The 20,520-nt window shown below is 55.9% G+C and overlaps 3 protein-coding genes across 3 annotated transcripts; 1 reads left to right on the forward strand and 2 right to left on the reverse strand.

Annotated features, from left to right (window-relative positions):
- Positions 1 to 38: 38 nt before the first annotated feature.
- BJ171DRAFT_447074 (uncharacterized protein) lies at positions 39 to 4,890 on the forward strand. Its single transcript, XM_053108194.1, has 15 exons — positions 39 to 354; positions 475 to 567; positions 692 to 841; positions 979 to 1,124; positions 1,229 to 1,312; positions 1,400 to 1,464; positions 1,553 to 1,736; positions 1,879 to 2,069; positions 2,168 to 2,599; positions 2,693 to 2,742; positions 2,922 to 3,014; positions 3,141 to 3,245; positions 3,357 to 3,995; positions 4,179 to 4,268; positions 4,385 to 4,890. The coding sequence occupies exons 1-15, from the start codon at positions 136 to 138 to the stop codon at positions 4,511 to 4,513; spliced, it is 2,670 nt and encodes an 889-aa protein (XP_052962658.1). The 5' UTR covers positions 39 to 135; the 3' UTR covers positions 4,514 to 4,890.
- On the reverse strand, positions 4,755 to 9,928 carry BJ171DRAFT_586697 (uncharacterized protein; the record flags this gene model as incomplete). The annotated part of the gene is made up of 14 exons (XM_053114407.1): positions 4,755 to 4,789; positions 5,088 to 5,157; positions 5,318 to 5,394; positions 5,699 to 5,840; positions 5,969 to 6,016; positions 6,116 to 6,479; positions 6,579 to 6,854; positions 7,020 to 7,135; positions 7,375 to 8,098; positions 8,248 to 8,294; positions 8,369 to 8,486; positions 8,731 to 8,844; positions 9,013 to 9,412; positions 9,577 to 9,928. 14 exons carry the CDS (start codon positions 9,926 to 9,928, stop codon positions 4,755 to 4,757), a joined length of 2,883 nt encoding a protein of 960 aa, XP_052962659.1.
- A 913-nt stretch (positions 9,929 to 10,841) lies between these two features.
- On the reverse strand, positions 10,842 to 19,395 carry BJ171DRAFT_603015 (uncharacterized protein; the record flags this gene model as incomplete). The annotated part of the gene is made up of 21 exons (XM_053115158.1): positions 10,842 to 11,090; positions 11,296 to 11,408; positions 11,601 to 11,709; positions 11,855 to 12,115; positions 12,382 to 12,654; positions 12,798 to 13,059; positions 13,216 to 13,377; positions 13,514 to 13,599; positions 13,802 to 14,005; positions 14,186 to 14,413; positions 14,584 to 14,837; positions 15,008 to 15,355; positions 15,500 to 15,988; positions 16,130 to 16,321; positions 16,613 to 17,120; positions 17,279 to 17,543; positions 17,730 to 17,943; positions 18,055 to 18,121; positions 18,230 to 18,340; positions 18,445 to 18,689; positions 18,930 to 19,395. The coding sequence occupies 21 exons, from the start codon at positions 19,393 to 19,395 to the stop codon at positions 10,848 to 10,850; spliced, it is 5,100 nt and encodes a 1,699-aa protein (XP_052962660.1). The 3' UTR covers positions 10,842 to 10,847.
- Between the last annotated feature and the right edge of the window lie 1,125 nt (positions 19,396 to 20,520).

Consider the following 20,520-nt stretch of genomic DNA (forward strand, 5'->3'; position numbering starts at 1 on the left):
CTCGTCATGCTGCATCGACCTTCATCTCCGCGAGCCACACCGCGCATGCGAAGGGGAGGAGGGTAGACTGCAAGGCAAAGCCGCAGGTGTTGAGTTGGAGCTATCCATGGTAGCGCTCCGTCCCGGCTCGTTCTGATGCCACTGCATTCTGTAAACCTCGGGCATCCCCCTTACTGTCTTGGCTCAACCAGCACCTACAACGCGTACTGGAAGGAAGTCAACCAGAAGTTGATGGACCAGCTCGAGTACGAGACTCCCAAGGACATGACGATGGTGCCGAAGGATCGCGAACATGCCTTCCAGCATCTCGTCGTGCTCTATGTGCGATACAACCAAATCTTCAAGAAGCTCGAGGTAACGCCCGGCGCCAACGAGCTTTCATACGCCTTTGACTGTCCAGACTGTCCAGGGTGTCTTTGCCGATGGCCTCCAGCAATTAAAATCCGTATTTTGGCCCGCCTTGACTCGATACAGACGGCATATGATCAAATCGTTCATCCGCAGAAGCGGCGGTTGATGCGGGAGGTCTTGATTGCGGTCATTTCGCGTCTGATCGAAGTCAAACATGTGAGCGCTGTCATTCACAGGGCCCCCAGGCAGTGAAGAGGCGCCAGGCCATTCGGAGGGGTCGCTTGCATGCTCTACTGACCTCTGCGACTCGTATTGACTTGGAAATCGGGGTTTCCGTCAGAAAATGGTTGAGCTGGAGCTCTCCGACTTCCACAACTTCACCGACATCCTTCTTGATCTCAAACTGATTCCGGACGACTTGCGGCTGAACACACCCCGATTTTACTTTGAAGAGCACAGTGAGGACCTTGAAATGAGGCGCAAAATACTGGTATGGCCCTTGGCATTCGCTTCTCATCTTGTCGCCGCGTGACGATGAAGGGAGGGAGCTTGGGCCCCCACGGCATCGGTTGAATGGCTAAGGGTTGCAACGCCTTCCTCATGGTGTCAATCACTCCATGTCCCCAGGACTCGCTGAATGCACGGACGCTCGGCGCTGGCGAAGGCCCTGTCTTGTTTCCGGAATACAAAATGTCCGAGGCCGTTCGAATGATTCAGGTGAACGAGCGCGGCCGACAGGGCAAACTGCGAGCCAAGTACATGCGGGATCTCAAGTAAGTCGCAGTGCCCGCTGCTATCTGGAGAATGGATCCTGTCTGTTCCTTGCTTGAAGGGCCGCTGCTTTGTCGTCTGGATATCTGAGACGATCGGACTCTAGGGCGCAGGCCCTCAAAGAAAAGGAAATCGAAGGCAACGACGACGAGTCTGAAGCAATCAAGGCAACACTTATGATCCAGCGAGTGTACGAACCAGTCGTCGATGCGCTTGCTATAAACGAAATGGTGCGCCTCTCCCTGACGCTGGTTCACTTTTACTCTTGTATGACCAGATATCGTGGATATCGAGAACGCAAGCTCTTTCGACAAAAAATGCAGGAGGAGCTCATATTCCTGGGTAAGTTCGAGTCTCCTGCGCGCTCGGTGCCCCGAGCTGCGGCATTTGTGCACGTCGTCTTGGCTTCGAGCGCTCACCGGCCGAGTAGAGCTCGATCGCACCCGGCTATTCATTCCGCCATCAAACTACAACACAGGTATGGCGCCTCTGAACGTCAAAGAGTCCAAAAGCAGCCCCGGCTCCCTGGCCGAAGCGAACAGCAACCGCAGAAAGGTGATACAGCAGAAGCATGAAGAAGAGTACCAACAGGCCTTGATCACGACCAAGGAAAAGTAAGTCGGCAGTCGACGAGACTTTGTCCGAGTCTCTTCGCCGACCAGCGAGAATGCCGCGCTACAACACTCGCCCCATTCAGTCACATCTGCGGCACACCGAGCTAGCGCTGATTCGGCTGATGCTGGGTACATTGTCAAGAATTGCAAAAGTAGAGGGACCTGACATGAAGGAAGCCATGCAAGACAACTTCCGCCAGTGGTACATGGAGTACAAACGCATCAACGGCAAGTTCCCAGACTTTCCGGCGGACAAAGTCTGGCAGGTGACTGGGTTCCAGTTCCCGACGGACGGATCCATTCCAATGCTGCCGGAATCGGAAGGGGGAGAAGGTAAGCCTATGCGGAGCGGAGAGGGACCAGGGCCTGTTGCTGGTTGTTGTAGTGGCATACAAGTTTGCATCAACACTTTGTTCATCCCGAATGCGCAGGTGGCTCCAAGCCAGCGACAGCAGCATCCAAGGGCGGCAAAGACAAGGACAAGAAGGGTGACAAAAAAAAAGACAAGGGGAAGGACAAAGGAAAGGGCGACAAGAAAAAGCCAGGCTCGGGCAAGAAAGGCGGGGACGAAGAAGAGGAGGAGGACCAGTTCAAGTTTGACGACTCGCCCTTCATCCGAGAGATTGCAAACGAGAACACGCAGTACCAAGCCAAGTGGCACTGCAAGGAGGAGATGCAAAACTTTGCCCAGAAGCACGACCAGGAAATCATCAAGACCGAGAAACGAAAAGAGGTCGAAGCCGAGGTCAAGAAGGAGGTCTTTGAGATTCTCAAGGAGGAACTCAAGAATCTCAAACTTGCAGTCGAGCGCGCCAAGAGCAAGGGCAAGAAGGGCAAGGGCAAGGGGAAGAAGGGAAAATCAGGCAAGGGTAATGCTGCTCCATGGTGCGGCGGAGTGGACTGGTATCGGGGGCCGAACTCCGTGGCCTCATGCTTTCTGGACTGACGAAACGCAGGCAAGAAGGGCGGCAAAAAGGGCAAAGGCAAATCGGCAAAAGGAAAGAAGGTGCGTGAACGTGCCACTCGTCGGTGAATTGGTGCTTTGGCTAGCAGAGTCTTTGTTTCATGTTGCAGCTGGTACTGAAGGAGCTGCGAGGGAGAGAGTGTATCGGAAGCTCCGTGCAGCATCGATACTGCAGCATCCATCGACCGATCGTGTCGCTGACTTGCTCACGATGGTTATAGGGAAAGAAGGGAAAGAAGGAAAAAGATCTCACCTCGAATCGCACGATGGAGTCTCTAGTTGAGGAGCTCGTGCAGTGCGGCATTCTCCAGAAGGTACGGGGTGGAGTGGAGCAAGATTCACGGCATGCTGCATGCTGGACCCCGCAAATTGCGCGGATGCCGTTCATGCCGCATCGCTGGGACCGCCGCTGAACCGATGGCCCTGCGCACGCCATACAGCCGCAGAAAACGTTGATGCGGGACTTCAAGGGCGACTTCAATTTCCTGGCAAACTCGGCTTCGACATCCCCTGTCATCGACTCGACCTTGGGCGAAATCCAGCGGGTAAGGGCCTCACGCGGGCCTCCGGTGGGCCGACTGTTTGCAGAGCGCTGCAAAGGTCGCACTCCTGACAGCCGTGCCACTTCTCACATGTGCTTGCTGGCGTATTTGCAGGTCTTGACCGAATACTTTTTGTTGCCGGCGGGTTTGCCCGACCTCGACAAAGTTCCCAGTGTCGCTTCAATGCTGCTGTTCGGGCCGAGAGGAACGGGCAAGACCATGCTCGTGAACGCCGTCGCCAACGAGCTCGGAGCATACATCCTCAACCTCACTCCGCGCGTGACCGCCGGACAGTATGTTGGCAAACCAAACGTCACCAAAATGGTGCACATGGCGTTCAAAGTGGCCAAAGCCCACAAACCCTCCATAATCTACATCGACAATATCGAAATGGTATTCGCCAAGAAGGTGCCCAAGGACGACCAGACGGATCCAAAGCGCATCAAGAAGGATTTGTTGAAGCAAATGAAGGGGCTCAAGGCCTCAGAAGGCATCATTGTTCTGGCATCGTCTTTCAAGCCGTGGGAGGGCGACGCCAAAGCCATGCTCCCGGTATTCAACAAGGTTGTCTATTGCCCCAACCCAGATTACTCCTCTCGATTGATTCTGTGGCGCGACTTTATCAAGAGAAAGGTTCAGAAGGGATACGAAAACGTCAACCTCTCGCTGTTGACCAGGATGTCGAGCGGTTTCTCGGCCGGCATGATTCTGCTGGCTTGTGAGCGGGCCCTCACCGACCGCCGCATCAAACTGGTATGTCTCACCATCCCACTGGCCTTGGGCCTGGTTCATCACTTCCACACCGATGGGTGATACCCGAAGGCACTACATTTGGTTCACGAATACCCGCTCCATTTGGCTCACAGAAACCCCGCTCCATTTGGACCACAGATACCCCGCTCCGTTACTAACTAATCGAATCTTGTGTTTCGGCAGATCCGAAACTGTTCGCTGACAACTGATGAGTTTGTCGATCAAATCCTCAATATCCCCCCGGTCAACGCAGAGGAAAGCAAGCTATTCAAGGTTGGTGATGTGGAGGAGTGTTGTGCTTCACTTTCTACGACAAGTGTGTCGACGCAGAGCTGTTTGCCAGCGCTCCTGAGGATCGAGACACTTAATCTCTGCACCTCGTCTCACAGGAATGGTTTGAAAAGACCCCGATGATGAAGAAGCGAGCGCTCCTGCTTGCTGCTCCAGAGGAAGACGACGGGGGCAAGAAGGGCGGAAAGGAAAAGGGCGGCAAGAAGCCTGACAAGAAGAAAAAGTAGATGCAGAAACACTTGATAATCTCATCGCCTAGTCTGGGCTGACTGGTTCTGCCTTCCGCATCTATACACTGCTGTGCTCTGCGCCAGGAATGTGCTGGTGTACCGTCTACCATCCGCACATGGACGCAAGACATTATAAATCGAGTTGCCCTCATCTGTCTGACCCATACGGAAAGGAGTGAGAGGCATGCATTTCAGCGAGAGCAGAGCAAAACGGGACGGTGTCCCGTTTGAGAACCGGTTACGAGCCCACGAAAGTAATCACGAGCCTGAGGCCTGATGATGTATAGGTTGTGGGTCAGACACGCGATGCTCCCATCTTGGCTGGCAATCCGAACTTTGTCGTGGGCAGAAGGTAGCCACAGAGTGAGATCCTGCATCCACAGCGAACGGCCATTTTGGATGATTCCAATATCAATAAAAGCGTCTCGTTTCGTTGTGAGCGCTACAAGCTTAATGGTTTCCGCACAAGGAGACAGCGCTTCCAGTATGCCAAGGAACTGAGCCACCCAAGAGCCCAATGCTTCTCACAGCGATCGACCTGATCATGGGTTATGTTGCAGTGTCTGGTCACTGGCGTCTTTCTGCTGCTTAGGCTTGATTCTTGTCTTGATGGCAACATCAAACAGGTTGAGAATATTGACCTGGATCGCGACAACTCACCGTGAGTTGACAGTGCATCAAGACGGCGCATGCGCAGACAATACTCGATCCGAGTGATCACGATTTCAGCGACGACATATCTGTCACAAGGTCCGGCAACATTATGGCCAGTCCCAATGGGATCTGCCATCGCGCTGGCACTTCACTTGCCTGGGTGTCCTCGGATTCGTTTTGGCCGGATGAGATGTGGAATCTTCCACCCCAAGGCGAGGTGATTCCTGTGAATAATGAGTGAAGCTGAGCACATCGCTCTCTGCGTGGTTGCTTGCATGGGCTCGGCATGACCGTGACCTATTTGTACGCCGTCCTCCACAGCGATCAGCGCATGCATCCATGTCGCACTGCTACCTTGGTCTGTCCATATGTTTCTTGGCCGGTGTGGAATCGGACGAGGGATCGGCATGAACTCGGCATGTAGATATGCCATATCTGCATCATTTAAATATGTGCATGTGATAAGCGGAGTGGAAGTGTTGGGAGATGTTCAGATGGTTTGCAGACCAGCAAGAGTCATAAGCTTACTTGGGTCGGGGTCGCGGTTGAGCAGGTGAGCCTGTGCGAGTCTTTGCTCGTTGGCCATGACCTCCATGCGTACAAACTTTTCTCTCAGAGAGTTCTGGCGTCGGAGCTTTTCTTCGGTAAACCAGCGAAGTCTTTCCAGGAACTATCCCGATGAACAACAGGCACGGATATCGTTAGAGGCGCGGCGTCGACGTACCAACGCGAGGGCACTCAGCCAAGAGTGTGGTGAGTCGCAGTGCTTTAAAACGACGGGCCGAATCGAGCACGTACACTCATCTCGAATGGGGCTGTCGTGAAGATTGGACCTCGTTGATTGTTCTGGTAGATCGAGATCGCGATATGGTCAGAGCGCGCACGACACAACACTCGATCCCAGTGCTGCAGATACACCATGGCCTGCAGTGCCGCGTCTCATACCGATTCTCGCTGCTTCAAGAAGAATGGTCCTCGGTGTTGCTTCTTCTTGGACTTGGACGACCGTCGTGACTTGCCGCTCCTCGACTTTGATTTGGTGCTTGAGGCACCTCCTGCGGTATCAGACAGCTCAAATCGCACTGAATCGGCCGTGCCCGGGCCATGCGTCGATCCCCCGGGCCCCGTCAGCACGGTCATGGCCCGGCTCTCTGCCGACGCTTTCTGTTCGGCCATATTTTGCCAGTCCCGAGCGATCCGCTGCGCTGCCTCCTGCGCAATCACGAGACGCTTTTCCAAATCTTCGACGTCCTCCTTGTGCTTTGCCTCCATGGCCTCCATTTTTTCAGTCATGTCGTCAAACTTGTCGCTGTTGGTGGTGGATGTGTGCATTAATGGCGCCGCCGACAGGCTGGAGGCACAAACCAGACAGATACCAGCCTGTCTGGACGCCCAAATCAGCACGCACCTGTACTCGGATTGCAGCAGCTGCATCTGCTGAGCATGCAGAAGAGTCAGCTCCATAACATCTTGGAGCGAGAACCAGCCTTTGTCAACGTCGACATCAGGCTGGTCGGCGGCATCCGCTGGCGTCTCGTCTCCATGCAATGGCTCGGTAGGTTCGGTCGTAGTTGCGAAATCCGGAGCTGGTTCTTCAGCCATGATGTCCGGAACTTCAGGCTCGTCCGAAGGAAACGAGACGGTGACGGTGCTTTTTTCTTGGCTTTCGGTCCTATTTGCTGGACTGGGGGGTATTGTGGAACGGAAGCCAGAGGGAAACTGGGGATCAGAATAGCAAAGTAGAACTTACGGGCAGGGTATACGCATCGCATTGGTAGCCGTGCATCCAAAGAGGAAGGAAGCACAGTCCACGGAGTAGAGTGCGCTATTTGTCTGTTGCTGTGCTTACGTTTTGACTTCTGACCGCCACGGCGTTGATTTTTGCGAGTGGCTCGTGAATGGATGAGCCGTAAGGAAACTGTCGATCGTATGCTGGATTTGGTCCTCATCAAAAAAGTCCCAATACTGGCAACGCCAAGAAACAAGCCGCCCAAGGGCACATGTTATTCGGAAATACAACAGCGTCAGGACGATGCAGCTCTCAAAGCAAGGGGGCAAGTACAGCCAACGGGCCGCAAACAAATCACCCCAGCACAGTTGTGGTTACAATCCCATTCATGCGTTGGTGACAGCAGACTGGCCGCGGGCCACCGCCATCGATGCAGGCTCGTGGGTCGGATCGTCGTTCTCGCACGAGCACTTACCCTCTGCTCGTAGTCCGCGAGCTCGTCGTCCACAAACGAGTCGTCATCGTCGTCGCTACTGCTGCTCTCCGAGTCCGAATCCGACGACTGGCCGTCCGAGATGCGGAACTGTGTTTTCATTCGGTACATGGCCTTGCGGTGGCGACGACGGGCGCCCTTGGTTCGCTTGCGCGAAGGCATATTGCGGATCCGGGCCGATCTCAGATCGAAGGCTGCATTGAAGCTATTTGACCGAGGAATCTTACCGTCATACAGATCCCTGTCGTGCCTATATTCATTTTCGTCGCCAGTGAGCCAGCTCTTGGGTTGAACGGGCAGGGTGCTGGCCGAGCTAAGATCTACCAACGACCAAGATTTGCGCAGCGGGAAGGGGCGAGGCGGCTTGATGAAGGATTGGTTCAGCAGCGACATGTATGGGAACATTGATGGCCTCGGGAACGGACGCTGATGCAGCTTGCGAAACAGAGCCTGCCAGCCGCGGCACTGCTTGTTGATGTGTTTCCTAAACTTCTCGACGAGGTTGCGTGCTTGCTTCTTCCAACTTGGGTCGTCAGTGGTAATGTATTCGAGAATGGAGGTCTTGAGCTTGTTTACTCCCGGAAGTGGCGAGAGTGCACTATTGGAAGCTATGCTCTTGAGGGCTCCCGAGCGCTTCATAGACAACGCCATTCGATTGTCCGACGACTGTGCGCCTAGTTTTGAATCCGCCAGGCCAGAGGAGTTTCTGGGTATGATGGCAGGGAGAAGCGCGGATGCTGATGAGCCAGGAGCTGAATCGTGTGAAATCAAGGGCAGCAATTGGCGGATGGCGGGGGTCGCCTGGGCTGCTGTACAGCAGTCATAACCGGAGACAACGCATTGAATTGTACCCACACAGACGCCTGTGCCTCATAGAATGGATTGTATGCTGGTGTGGCATCCTGAGATGTGTAGAGTTTGCTTGGTCAGCAAGTCGGTTCGGAGGCGCACTCGGCTCAGCCGGCGGGGTGCTCACCATCAAACTTCGAACAAGCCGGTCCCAGAGCGAGATACTCTTCTCGGTGATGATTTTGAGCTTTTGTGCGTGCAGATGTTCGAGCTTCCGGATGGCCACGTCGAGCACATGGTTTTGGCTGCCGCAAAAGATACAGATAGTAAGCCAGCGATGGTGAGCCTTAACATGCAGAGCAGATTGACTCAGGACGGATTGACTCAGGACAGATGCACGCAAAAATGGGAACGGCGTCCTCCATAGGGAATCTCCTCCATAGGGAATCTCCTCCATAGGGAATCTCCTCCATAGGGAATCTCCTCCATAGGGAATCTCCTCCATAGGGAATCTCCTCCATAGGGAATCTCCTCCATAGGGAATCTCACCTCTGAAAGTCTTTCTCGAGCTCCAGGAGAGCCTTTTGCTTTTTGAGCCACGGCCGCGAGTAGATGCGGACTTGTTTGATGAGTTCAAACAGGGGCTCGTGAAGATCGGATTTGCTATCAACCAGTGAGTATACACGAACGAGCGGTGACCAGATGGCTTGTACACAACGTGCGTATCATCGGCGAATCTCCACAAGCACAGATGCCGCCAACGAGACGCAGAGTAAATGCATCCTCGGCTTAGTATCCCCGCTCCAAAGAGCTCCGAGACAGACGTCTTACCACCGGAACAGCCTTCCAAACAGGATAGCCAGCTGCAGCTTCACGTTCGAGGGTATGCTCTGTTTCATAAATGCGTTCTTCCACGTTGTCATTTCCTCAAGCGAGCTCTCGAACTCGGCGATGCAGGAAAGCACCTCGTTGCAGAGCTGATCAAACGTCGACAGTACTGCCCGGTCGTCTTCGAAGGCCATGACGCCAAGGACCCGACCAGGATGAAGCACGCTTTGCTGAAACTTGCGAAAGTCATCTGGCTGCGACTCGATGTCGAGCCGAGCTTCGGGCTTGAGCGGACGATCGGCTGACGGGGGCTTGGGCTTCTCATACTTTGCGCCGCTACCGGGAGGCGCCTGCAGAACACCAATGAATTGGAGGGCTTGGTCCCGCGTAATCTTGGCCGAGTCTGTGCGGATGCGTGTTCGATAGTGATGCGTCAGCATGTGCCAGTATCAGCGAGGTTGTGGCCAAAGCCGCAATGGTGGGAGGGGCTTGGAAGAGTCGAGAGCCACATGCAGCAATCAGAGCAGGCAGCCATGGATAGACAATTTGCAACAGAAAGCGCGCTACCATCATGCGGGAGATACTTCTCGGCCTCGGCAATGTTTTCGGGCTTCGGCAGACGAAACACCCTTGCACCGCGCTCGCCCAGGATATCGCTCCGCAAGTCGCCGCCGTCGCCGGTGGCATCGATGATGTGCAGGTCGACCGAATGGGCCAGATCGCCAGCCTGGTTGAGTGTGCGCTGGAACGAGGCGAGGTTGGTGCGCTTCTTGGGCGAGACGAGCTTGCTTCGCTTGTGTTCGAGGGTCGAGAGCGTTGCCTGGATGGACTCGCTGCTGGGGAGGATCGACGAAGGCTCTCCGATGCCCAGTGCAGAGGGCGACCGTGATACGGACGCTACGTTTGGGTTGAGGCTCATGGAAGGCCGCGGGTTTGCTGAGAGTATATGCTTGGACGTGGAGCGGTAGACAGCGACTCAGCACTATGCACTATGCACTGTGCGGCCCAGGTGTAGGATGGCAGCGCGAGATCAGTTCATGGATTAAGGCTTGACGGTTGCGGGCACGATGGCCGCGAGCAAGTGATGCTGGACCAGAAGCCCGCCAAACGGATGTGGGAAAGCGCCTCGATCACAGCATCCCTTGGAGAGGATCGGATCGAGGGGGATTCGGGGCATCCGGGGCATCCGGGGCATCGGAGAGGCTGAAGATGAGCCACTATGCTTGGATTCAACCCCGGGCCCACCACGAACCAACCGGAACAGTGAAGCTGGACTCGGGCAGATTTACAGCGTTTCCAAAATGAAATGGGACACCCCGTTTTGAGCCATGAGAGTGTTTTTTTCTGGAACCTGAATACACCCACCCACTCATCACATTCGTGGCCAAGCACAGCACCATCTTGTTATCGAGAAACCACACTTTGTCCGGAGCTGTGCAAGCTGCCATACGCTGTGGGATCGAGACATCAATGCCTCACGGAACATGATCTCGGTATGCCAGTCGATCATCGCCACAGGAGATCGACCGGGTGTATTCAAGACCATGCTCCCGAAACCAACCAAAACCACTCGATTGCCAACCAAGACGGGAAACAATCGCACGGCTTGCTCACTGGGGCCTACAGTCAGTCAGCGGGGTTCAGATATCTGAAGCCAGAAAGGGAAAGTGTCCCGTTTCTTTCTGGATAGACTGCAATGTCGCATTGCCATATATGCTGTCCAGGCAGGAGAGTGCTGGCGACCCAGAGGAGCCGCTGCCATGTCTCCAATTGGCCTTTGCCCCGAAATAATTCACTCCCTCTAAATCGTCAATGACATTATTGCTCTCGTAGCGACGCTAAATCTTGTCAATGTATTTTACATTCACTCGCAAGCACTCCTCGATCTGATCGTGCTCGTCATTGAGGAAGATCAGGATCTCGGCAGCAATGAGGCTCGTGGGAGCGAAGCGCAGGCCAATGTACTGGCTCTGGCCACTCTCGAGCTCGATAACTGTGTCCTTGAATTGCAGCAGTTTGTCGTTGTCAGTCTTGAGGAAGAACACCTTGGGCTGCGGGTACGGATTTTTGAAAGACACTCGCTATCCAATATATGGAAGTCGTGGGGGGGGGTATTGCGATCAGATAGCCGTCGATCATGATTCTTGCGCACCTTGGACCTCCATTGCCAAGTACCGGATGATGTCCACCAGACTCTCTTGCATCGCACTCGCTTGGCTTGTCTGGGGGCGGACAATCAGGTTGAACTGAGTCTATCAGAACTGACCATCGTCTGCCGGTTCGTACCTTATTGACAGCCCGTCCGCGCGGAATCGAGATTTCAAACGACTTTGTGATATGCGGCGCTTTGCAGTGGGTCACGACGATCCAGCTGCTGACTAGGCTTCGGTTTTCATAATCTATAGAGGGAGACGAACAAATAATGACAGAGTCCATAAAGGCGAGTCGATGTGTGTCTCAGAGCAAGTGCAAGGCGCTGCTTGCTCCATCGCTCAAACAGCCCTGGGTTTGGAGTCCCCGAGTCCAGGCGACGACTCGGACGGCCCCGCCGGCATCAGACCGTGATCTGCGTGCTACTATTCCATGCTTACCAATAATGCTGAGCAAGATTTCGGAGGCAGTCCCGCTCTGCGGCCGCACTGCCAGACTGATTTCGTTGAGGGAGCCTGCTGTCAGCGTGAATGGCGAAGGCGTGATTACCTACACCGGTTGGGGCCGGATGAAAGCCGTGAAAAGAACCAGTTAGTGCATCAGAGTCGCTCTTGCCAGGGTCGTTTGGTATGTTCACAGACCGAGTCGCCAAGAAATCGTGTATGCACCCCCACCACCGCCGTTCGCCGCCTACCATCAGCTCATCCGATCGATCGGTGCAGCATTCGACGGTGCGGGAGTAGTTCGAGCCCCGGAGCACGAGCGAGGCAATGTTGGTTTGGCCCATGGTGCAGTTGAGATCCAGGCGGTGGAGCGAGTGGATAACGACCCTCCAGATCTCAAATAGGGAGACGTTGAAAGGATCGTCGTAGAAGAGCAAGTAGATGGACCGTACTTCTGGAGCCGGCCCGACACGCAGTCGGAAGTGGAGCTGCGAGACATTGCCCTTGCCGTGCTGTTAGTCGAGACGACATGGGTGAAAGTGATCCCAGCCATAACACAGAGAAGATATCAAAAACATTGAACACCCTTGCAATTTACAGCTGCATATTCATATCCAGATGTTGGCATAGCACCTTGGAGCTGTAGTTGCACCGAACGCCTTCTCACCACCGCCGTAGCCATGCCAAAGCTATAGCAAGCCGCTGTTCACGGAAGCAGAGCTGAACGCCCATACCGCCGACAGTATAGAGTCAACACACATGCGGGTGGCTCACTTACCGCAACCTCGTTGAGCCCGCATATGACATCGGTGTCGTGGCAAACGACATACTTTTGACTGGGACTGGCAGAGTTGTACACGGTGCTGACTCCTTCAGTCGCCGAGAGAATGTTTGCGTGGGCCATTGAGCCGAACGAGAATCTGATCTCTTTGTACAGATTTTCGTTTTCTGACCGGAAGAGGCGCAGCGACCGGTCCACAAAGTAGTTCTGTGGCTGGATGGCGAGATCCAACAGTGCGATAGGGGTGTTGGAGGGATTGAGGAACGACACCTGCTCGACAAAGCAACCGTGTGGAAATGTCGCCGTGCACACGAGGGCCGGAGAGAGGTGAGTTATGGCAGGACTTTTGTGCTCGAGTTGCGTGCGACTGTGACACCACAGAGAGCCACGAAGCGGACAAGTCGACTTCATACATTGATGACCCGCGCTTGAATCCCATCGTGGAGATCCATGCCAAAGACCGAGTCCTGCAGCTCGTCTGATCTTGGAGACATGGATGTGACCGAGCCGCTGAGAAAGCTCTGGAACACAAAGGCAACCGGGATGGTCTCGTTTGGCAGCATGTAAACCTCAGGTACACCGTCCGAAGCAAAGGACACAATCCTCTCGTCGATGCCGCTCCGGATCGAGTGGATTCGGCGCAAGTAGCGCCACTCGGCAGCGTCCGTCACAAGCCTGCATAGACGCATGATGAAACCATGGGTGCGGATTGATTGGGTGGAGTTGAATGAGCATCGCCGCCGCCAATTTGCTGTCTACCTCCGACTACAAGTGCTCACAGAGCGCGAGGGAAACCAAGTTGCCACCAAATGCAGTGCAAAGATGACGAACCTGAGCTCCTGGTCGTCCCACACGATCCGGAAAGTGCTCTCGTGGCTGTACGGATTCTGCAGCAAGAATTCGAAAAAGTGAGCCTGCCCAAAGGTGGCTCGGACGGTGTGTCGGCTGAGAATCTGCCGCCGCAGGTGGCTGTCGAGGGCTGTTCGTCGCTTTCTAGAAGAGTTTTAGACAAGATACAACGCCCGCGTGCGTCAGATGCTGGGTTGAGCGTTCTTGGCAAGCCCTCCATCACGCAACTTTCGACCGCCTACGCAAGCCATCTGCATGATGGTGCAGCATGGCGGCGTACCTGCTGCGGACCATGTCGATGGTCTGCAGGTCTCGCTGGCGATCTTTTCGACTCATTTGATACGTAAACATATCTCGCATGTCAAGCTGGATGAAATGGCGTCATTTGACTGTTTGAGAATAAGTCCGGCAAAGACGCAGCCGAGCCGAGTCCCTGCTGTCATTGCACCCAAGCGTCTGCACCACTCCCAGCGAGCTCGTTGGTCGGGCAGCGACAGTCCGTGCAGCTAGATCCGTTCTTATACATTGCGAACAACAAAATAGGAGGCTGCTCCGAGCAAGGGGATACCTGATGTTCGCCATAGCATGCCTCCGATATCTCAAGCCCCGTGTTTCTGAGGGACTTGCGCACACGAGCAATTCTGGCCTTCTTGTCTGTGGATGTGCTGTCCGCCGAGCCAGAGTGTCGCGGACTGGTGTCGGAGTTGCTCTTGAGCCGCTCTTCGTACGCTTTGGAGAGAATCTGATACAGCTCCGGATCCACCTCCGGCAGCTGTGCAGGAAGTCAGAGGAGAGGCTAGATCAGTGGCTCTGCGGGGGTTTATACGACTGTTATTCAAGTGGGGCGATGTCTGACACTGCACTGCACATTGCCTCAGACTCGTGCGTTGCCATGGCCTTGCGGCGGCATCAGGTCTCTGCATTTCGCAACCGGTGGAATCAGACATCGTACTCGGTGAGGATAGTGTGTGACTTCCCCGTGCTTCTGCAGGCCATGGTGATAATCGTGTAAAACGACGGCGTCTCGACCAGCCTGAGTTGCCAAAGTCGGAGAAAGCGATCGGTCGGGCTGTGCTCCAGCCGCTGAAGCGTGTCCCAAATGTGTGATGCGCAGGTACAGCGCACCCACGACCTTGGAAACCTCGCCAGGCTCGGGGCTTGCGATCGGGTCGTCGGGATACTGGGAATAGCAGCGAGCCAGATAAAAGCAGAAGCAGTGCGTAAGTCATCACACAGATCGTCTCCGCTATTATCCCTGGAGAGGCGACCCAATCATTGCCATTGTTGTTGATCTAGGGTCTGCATCGCGATCGGAACCTCGCACTGCAAGGCAGTGAGACGAGGGCCTACCTTCTCGTGCACAATGTCAGCCTCGACGTCAAAGGTAACCGCAAGGCGGCCTTGGCGCAGGGCCGGGAACATTTGTACGGTGCTGCTGCCGAGGTAAATCATCGAGTCACCGTCCCAGCAATCGATGACCATGGTCCGGAAGCCGAGATAGTGCAGGTACGCCGTCGGCCCGAAGCGATTCGAGCTCAGTGTCGATGGAGCGTCGGCTTCGAGGTCGACCTGGTAGCTGTGAAGGATACCTGGGGCTCTGTCGTCTGGCTCCACGAGAGTGTGGAGATGGCGACCACGAGCATTCAGTCAGCCATCGATGAACACGCGTGTCCCACTCATTCGAAAAATCCAACTGGGGAGTCGAACGGGTGAGCTCTTGATTCATGTCAAGCCATAGGGAAGCAAGCAGCAATTGGCTCCATCGCATGCGTACAATCAATCTCGCCTTGTTGATCGAGCTCGTATAGGATGCCAGGCCAGATGCACTCGCATTCTCTCTCGGCTGTGGCCGGAACAGGCTGATGCGATTGAAGCGACTGTTGCGATAGATGTGACTGTTGTGACCAGCGCCGAGAGTGGTTTGGCAGAGACGACGATCGGTGGTGGCCTGGGTGGGGGCGCTGTGGCCGTTGGCCGCCGGTGGAGGTCGGCCGAAAGGGATGCTCGGACGCTGTTGGCGGTCTGGCAGGTAGAGGACCAGTGTAGACTCCCACGCGTGTGGTGGTGGCATGAGGAAAGTTGTAAAACTGGTAGGAGAAAACAACGGTGGACGGGAACTTGCCTGGAACAGCAGCAACATTGAGGTGAGCGACTGACTCGACAAAGACGACTGCGTCGATCACAACGCTGCCGGATACTCTTGCACTCGGTGCAAACATGCACAGGACGCAGGCAATATTGCAATCGATGGGGGGGGGGCACCGACCGGTGATACGATCCTGAGCATTCTGGTTCAGTTTGACGCCCATGAATCCTAGACAGAGCTCGTTTCGTCGGATTGGGTCCCTAAACTCGACGTCCATATCGAGACGGAGGTTACTGATGTCACCCGGTGAAAGTCCGATCTGGATAGGCTTGAGACCTTGATCGTCCAGAATGACGGGAAAGCCAGCATTTAGGAGGCGCGCCTTGTCCGATCTGGAGATTTGGGGCCGCGACGGGTAGCTCTTGGGGCTCCGAAACAGATAAGGGGCCTGCTGCCATTGCTTGGTCGTTTCAACTGGCTTCAGATCTGGCTCATAGTCCTCTCGCGCTGCTTTGGAGGGTCGCTGAGAGGCCCGCGAAGAGGGTCGGGGCTGGAGCACTTCCAGCTCTTGGCTGGAGGTCTCGTCTTGTTCGCTCAGAGTGAGAGGCGATGTGGCTTCGTCAATGAGCAGCGGCCTTGGCTTGACGGAAGCGACGCTTGGTCTCGGAGCTACCAAAGCGATGGTCAAAGAGTAGTGGGTAAGGAAGTCATATCGGAGCAGGGACTGTCTGGACAGCGGCCAAGCGGTGGCAGAGGATAACACATGCGCAAGCGGTAACATGTGCGCAAGTTGGGACAGGAAAACTTTACCCACAGGATCGAGCACGGGGCTCAGGGAAGGATTTTGGTGGCTGAAGTCGAACGAAAGCGATAGTGTTGGCGTGCGATCGAGCTTGTCCGTCGATGCCAATGCTGGACCGGACAGGCTGGCCGGGTTGTACACAAGAGCAAAGACGGGATTCAGATTTGTGGCGGTTATGAGGGGCAGATTTGGCGATAGAGCTACGAGGTGGCACAGTGGTATATGCAGGCCATCCGAGATCCAAAGCAGAGGTGGAGGTTAGCCGAGAATCGAGGACCCGGAAGGTGCTTGCTTCAGCACAACAGTCAAGCTGTGTAGAGCCCGAAGCTGTAGGCTATCGCATATCACAGTGATTCAAAAATTATGGCATTCGAGAGCGTACAAGAGGGAAAGCTTGGACTGGAAGGGATACATGCTCAACGAAAGGGTTGATGGAATACCGAGGTGCTCTGCGTCTCTTGTCACTGCACTCAACACAAGCCGTGACCCACCCGGCTGCTCGGCTGGGACCCAGGCTGTCCAGCCAACGCAAACAAGCTTCTCCACGGTCTTTGAGACATCTGGCCGATCCGATGGCTTGCCGTGGCCGCTGAGCTTCTCGAGCAGCGCTCCTACGCCTGTCTTGCGTCGGGTCTGGTCCTTCTCCACAAAGGCAACCTTGTATTCGGCGATCGCGACGAGAGCTATCTTCTCGTTCGGATCAAAGCTCGCGATTTCAAGGCTCCCGTGGAACACCAGGGCGGCGGCCGAGTCGTCTGGGTTCAGATTGACGATGATGGGGTCGTTCATGAACCTGTGTCCGTTGTGGAAGCCGAGGCGCAGCCGACGCTCGAGAATCTCGGGCGGGGTCTGACTCTGACTCTGGCTCTGGTTCTGACTCTGGCCCTGGACGGGACCAGGGCCTGTGTGATCCTGGAATGTCTTTGCGTGGGACAAGGCAAGGGCGGCGAGAAAGGCCTCTTCGAATTGCGCGACCGGAATGCTCGATGTCAAGGAGATCTGGATATTAATGGCGGTATCAGCCGCAACAGGCAAGAGCACACGTGAGCACAAGGGCAAGTTCGGGTTCGAGTTCGGGTGCGAATGCATGGCCAAAGCCAGGTTCGAGAGAAAGTGCTGGAGCGCAGGATTAGGAGCGATGAGTCCTCGGGACCTACGTTGGACAAATATCCGATGGACGTTTGCGCAGCCACAGGATCTCGCGGCGTGAAGAACTCGATGCCGGCGACGGGATCCGTGCAGTCGATCATGATGTGTTCGTTCCAGAGTCCGCATATGGAATACAGATCTGGGCGGTAGACGAGCTTGTACGAAAAAGTCGAGCCGGCAAGGACGGGAAGGGGTGCCTGCACGACCTTCAAGTTCATGAGCGCTGACGAAATGATGTAGAGGGAGCGAGGCGTACCAGAGTAGATTGGAGCACTGACGGACGGAGTAGTGGAAGGAAATGGTCGGGCAGCAGAAAAACGGGTGTGGGAGTGAGCATGGGATACAATGGTTTGGGAATCGAATGGAGTACGCCGACTCCACTTGGGCTACAGTGGCCGTGTATGCCCCTGTGCTGATCCAAGGCCGTGCTTCGAGAACGCGGGTGGTGCGGCGACGTACGTGATCATCGGTCCATCTACGATAGTACCATCTGCGGCACCCTTCTCGCTTGTCAACAGGGCCACGTTGAGGCCATTCTTGGCTGGATCAAACAGATGGAGAAATGTCCAGCCAGCCGATATCATGGTGGCCGTAGAGCCATCGCCCATGTTGTTGCCATCCTGGGAGGCTGACCCCTCCGAGTCTTGATCGGGGAGCGACGCTGTTTGCTGGACTGGCGCGGGTTGACCAAAGTTAGTTGGGACATGCGCCCGGCAAGTGCACCGAGTGGTGCGTCACCCCGAAGCCCTATGCTGGCCGTATCCGCAAAATCACGAGAACTCACCAAGGAACACAAACTCGGCCACCAGGACCACGTTTTTGGAGAGAACGTGCGTATGGAAGAACGAGCTCTGGAGGGCAGATGCGAACCAGCGAGAGCCGGTTGATAGGCTGTTGTGGAGAAATTGACAGAGCAGGGCGTCGCTGAGGCAGCATGCATAAGCCTGACTGAAGTTTACCTGGTTCCGGAGCCTCACAGAGACTCGGCGGCCAATGACCGCACACTTGTACGAGGGAACGCTCGGCGATTCAGACTCATTCGACGAACTCTCAGTTCGGCTCGAAGCTGACTGGTTTGACGAGTGGCCGCTGCTTTCACCAGAGCTGGAGCGAGAGTCTGAGCTTCGATGATGGCTGCGACGCTGCGACGACTCGGCGCTACTGCCGCTGCTACGACGGTCCAAGGAGCGACGAGAGCCGGTCGATCGAGACTCAGATGAAGACTGCGATCGTGATCGTGACGGTGACCGAAATCGTGGACGACCACGAGAACGTTGGGCGTGCGGCGAAGTTGATGAAGAGCGGGAGCTTCCAGAGCCACCATGTCCTGAAGAGGTGTCTCTGGAGACAGATGGCTTGGGCGGTAATGTGGCAGACCTGGCCCGGCCGCGTCCCTGTGGATGGCGCTCAGAGGTCCGTCTGAGAAAATGGGCCAATTTGAGGTGGTAAGCGATGGGGCTGTGGTCATTGGTGAAGCCTGGAATGCGACTGTTTGAGATATGCGTCGACTGTGGGCGCCAGCAACGTGACTGCTGAGAGCGTGGGAAAGCTGGGTCCTTGCGGTGGAGACTCACCCTCGGCGTGGCACCGATTTGTGTGGACTATCGGCCCTGCCTCGACGATCTGGCTCGCTTGCGGTAGAATCGCTGCAGCTGTCACCTTGCGAAGGATCGTGGTACTTGTGGTAGTGTTGGAACGACACGCGCAGATCCATATCGAGCGGGCAGATCCACGTCTTGCCAAAGAAGACGTTCTGGGAGAGATCGAAGAGGGAGATGCGAAGCTGACAGGCGACGGGAGAGCGAGAGGAGAGGTACTTGTCTTGGATGGCTGAAGGGATCGGGATGCTATTGATGCGAGAGCATATCAGCTCCAGGGGTAGGCTTTGCTTCTGGGGACGCGGCACCCCTGGCAACGAGGAGGAAGAACGAGGGTCCTGGGATGGCGGGCTTGGGTTTGGGATGGATCGGCCATGGACATGGAACGAGCGGATCCATGGCGACTGGGACAGCAGACTGGGCTCGGCGGTGAGCATGCTGGTGGGAGCAAGCACGGATCGCGAAGAGCAGGGGCTGAACCGGATCAGCCTTCTGCCGAGGCGGATGCCAGGGGGCAGGGGGAGCATGGCGGGCGCGCGACAGGAGGCAAAACCCAGACGGATGGAGGGCGGCAAGGCGGCGTGGCAGTGCAGCCACGTGGCCGCACACGTGTCGTGATCCATCGCCCGAAAAGGACATATGAAGCGGCGGCAACTCTATCGCACAAGAGCGCGCCGCCGTGTCAGCCGCCGCGGCGCTGTGCGAGTGAGCGGGCGGGCGGAGAGCAGACAGGGCACCTGCCGCCAACGTGACCGCAAACACAGACTCACGCCGGGTCAGCCGCACCGAAGCGCGGCCTTGCGGGGCGGTGTGTTGCGCAAGGGGAAGCGGGGCAGCACAACAGCACAACAGCACAGCAGCACAACAGCACAACAGCACAACAGCACAACAGCACAACAGCACAACAGCACAACAGCACAACAGCACAACAGCACAACAGCACATCAGCACAACAGCACAGCAGCACAACAGCACAACAGCACACACACACGCGGCCGCACCGCGAGGAGCGAGGGGCCGCCGAGAGCGCCGCCGAGACTGGCCCGGGCGTGCTCTCGCCCGGCGGGTATAAAGACCCGTGGCTTTCCTCGTCGCCGCCCCCGCAGCCCAGCCTTCTCCGCCTTCCCGTGGCCAACTCGATTCGATACCGCCCATTGACTCTCCACCCACCTTGGCATCTCCCATCCCAATACACCTTCCGTCTCGTCTCTGTCCTGCCATTTCCCATCTCGTCTATCTAGCCTCCACCCCTCCTCTTTTCCTGCCTTATCCATCTGCCTTCTCGTGCGTCGCAAGCATCCGCAGCTCTCTGCTGATACCGTCCCAGCCCATTCCCGTCCAATAAATCCCAACCAACCGGCTCCCGTGGCCTCTCCGTATCCCTTTTGATCCTTCTGCTGAACTCTCAGCCGCTCCCGACCACCGTCTTCCCGTCGCATCTGCGTTCTCGATTGCAAGCCCTTCAGCCGTCGCTCGCGCCTGCACACCCCCTTGCCTTCTATCCCAGCCCCTTCCCCCAAACCCGCCCAAAGCGCCGCTGAATCTGCTTGGCTTTCGTTTCGGGCCCACTCCACGTATTTGTCACATCCCGTCCCCATACTTTGATTCTCTTTTCACACTCTCGCCTTCCAAGGGCCGATTTCTGAGTCGCT

Source organism: Polychytrium aggregatum, assembly GCF_025602895.1.
Source record: "Polychytrium aggregatum strain JEL109 chromosome Unknown BJ171scaffold_55, whole genome shotgun sequence".
In the NCBI taxonomy this organism is placed as follows: domain Eukaryota; kingdom Fungi; phylum Chytridiomycota; class Chytridiomycetes; order Polychytriales; genus Polychytrium; species Polychytrium aggregatum.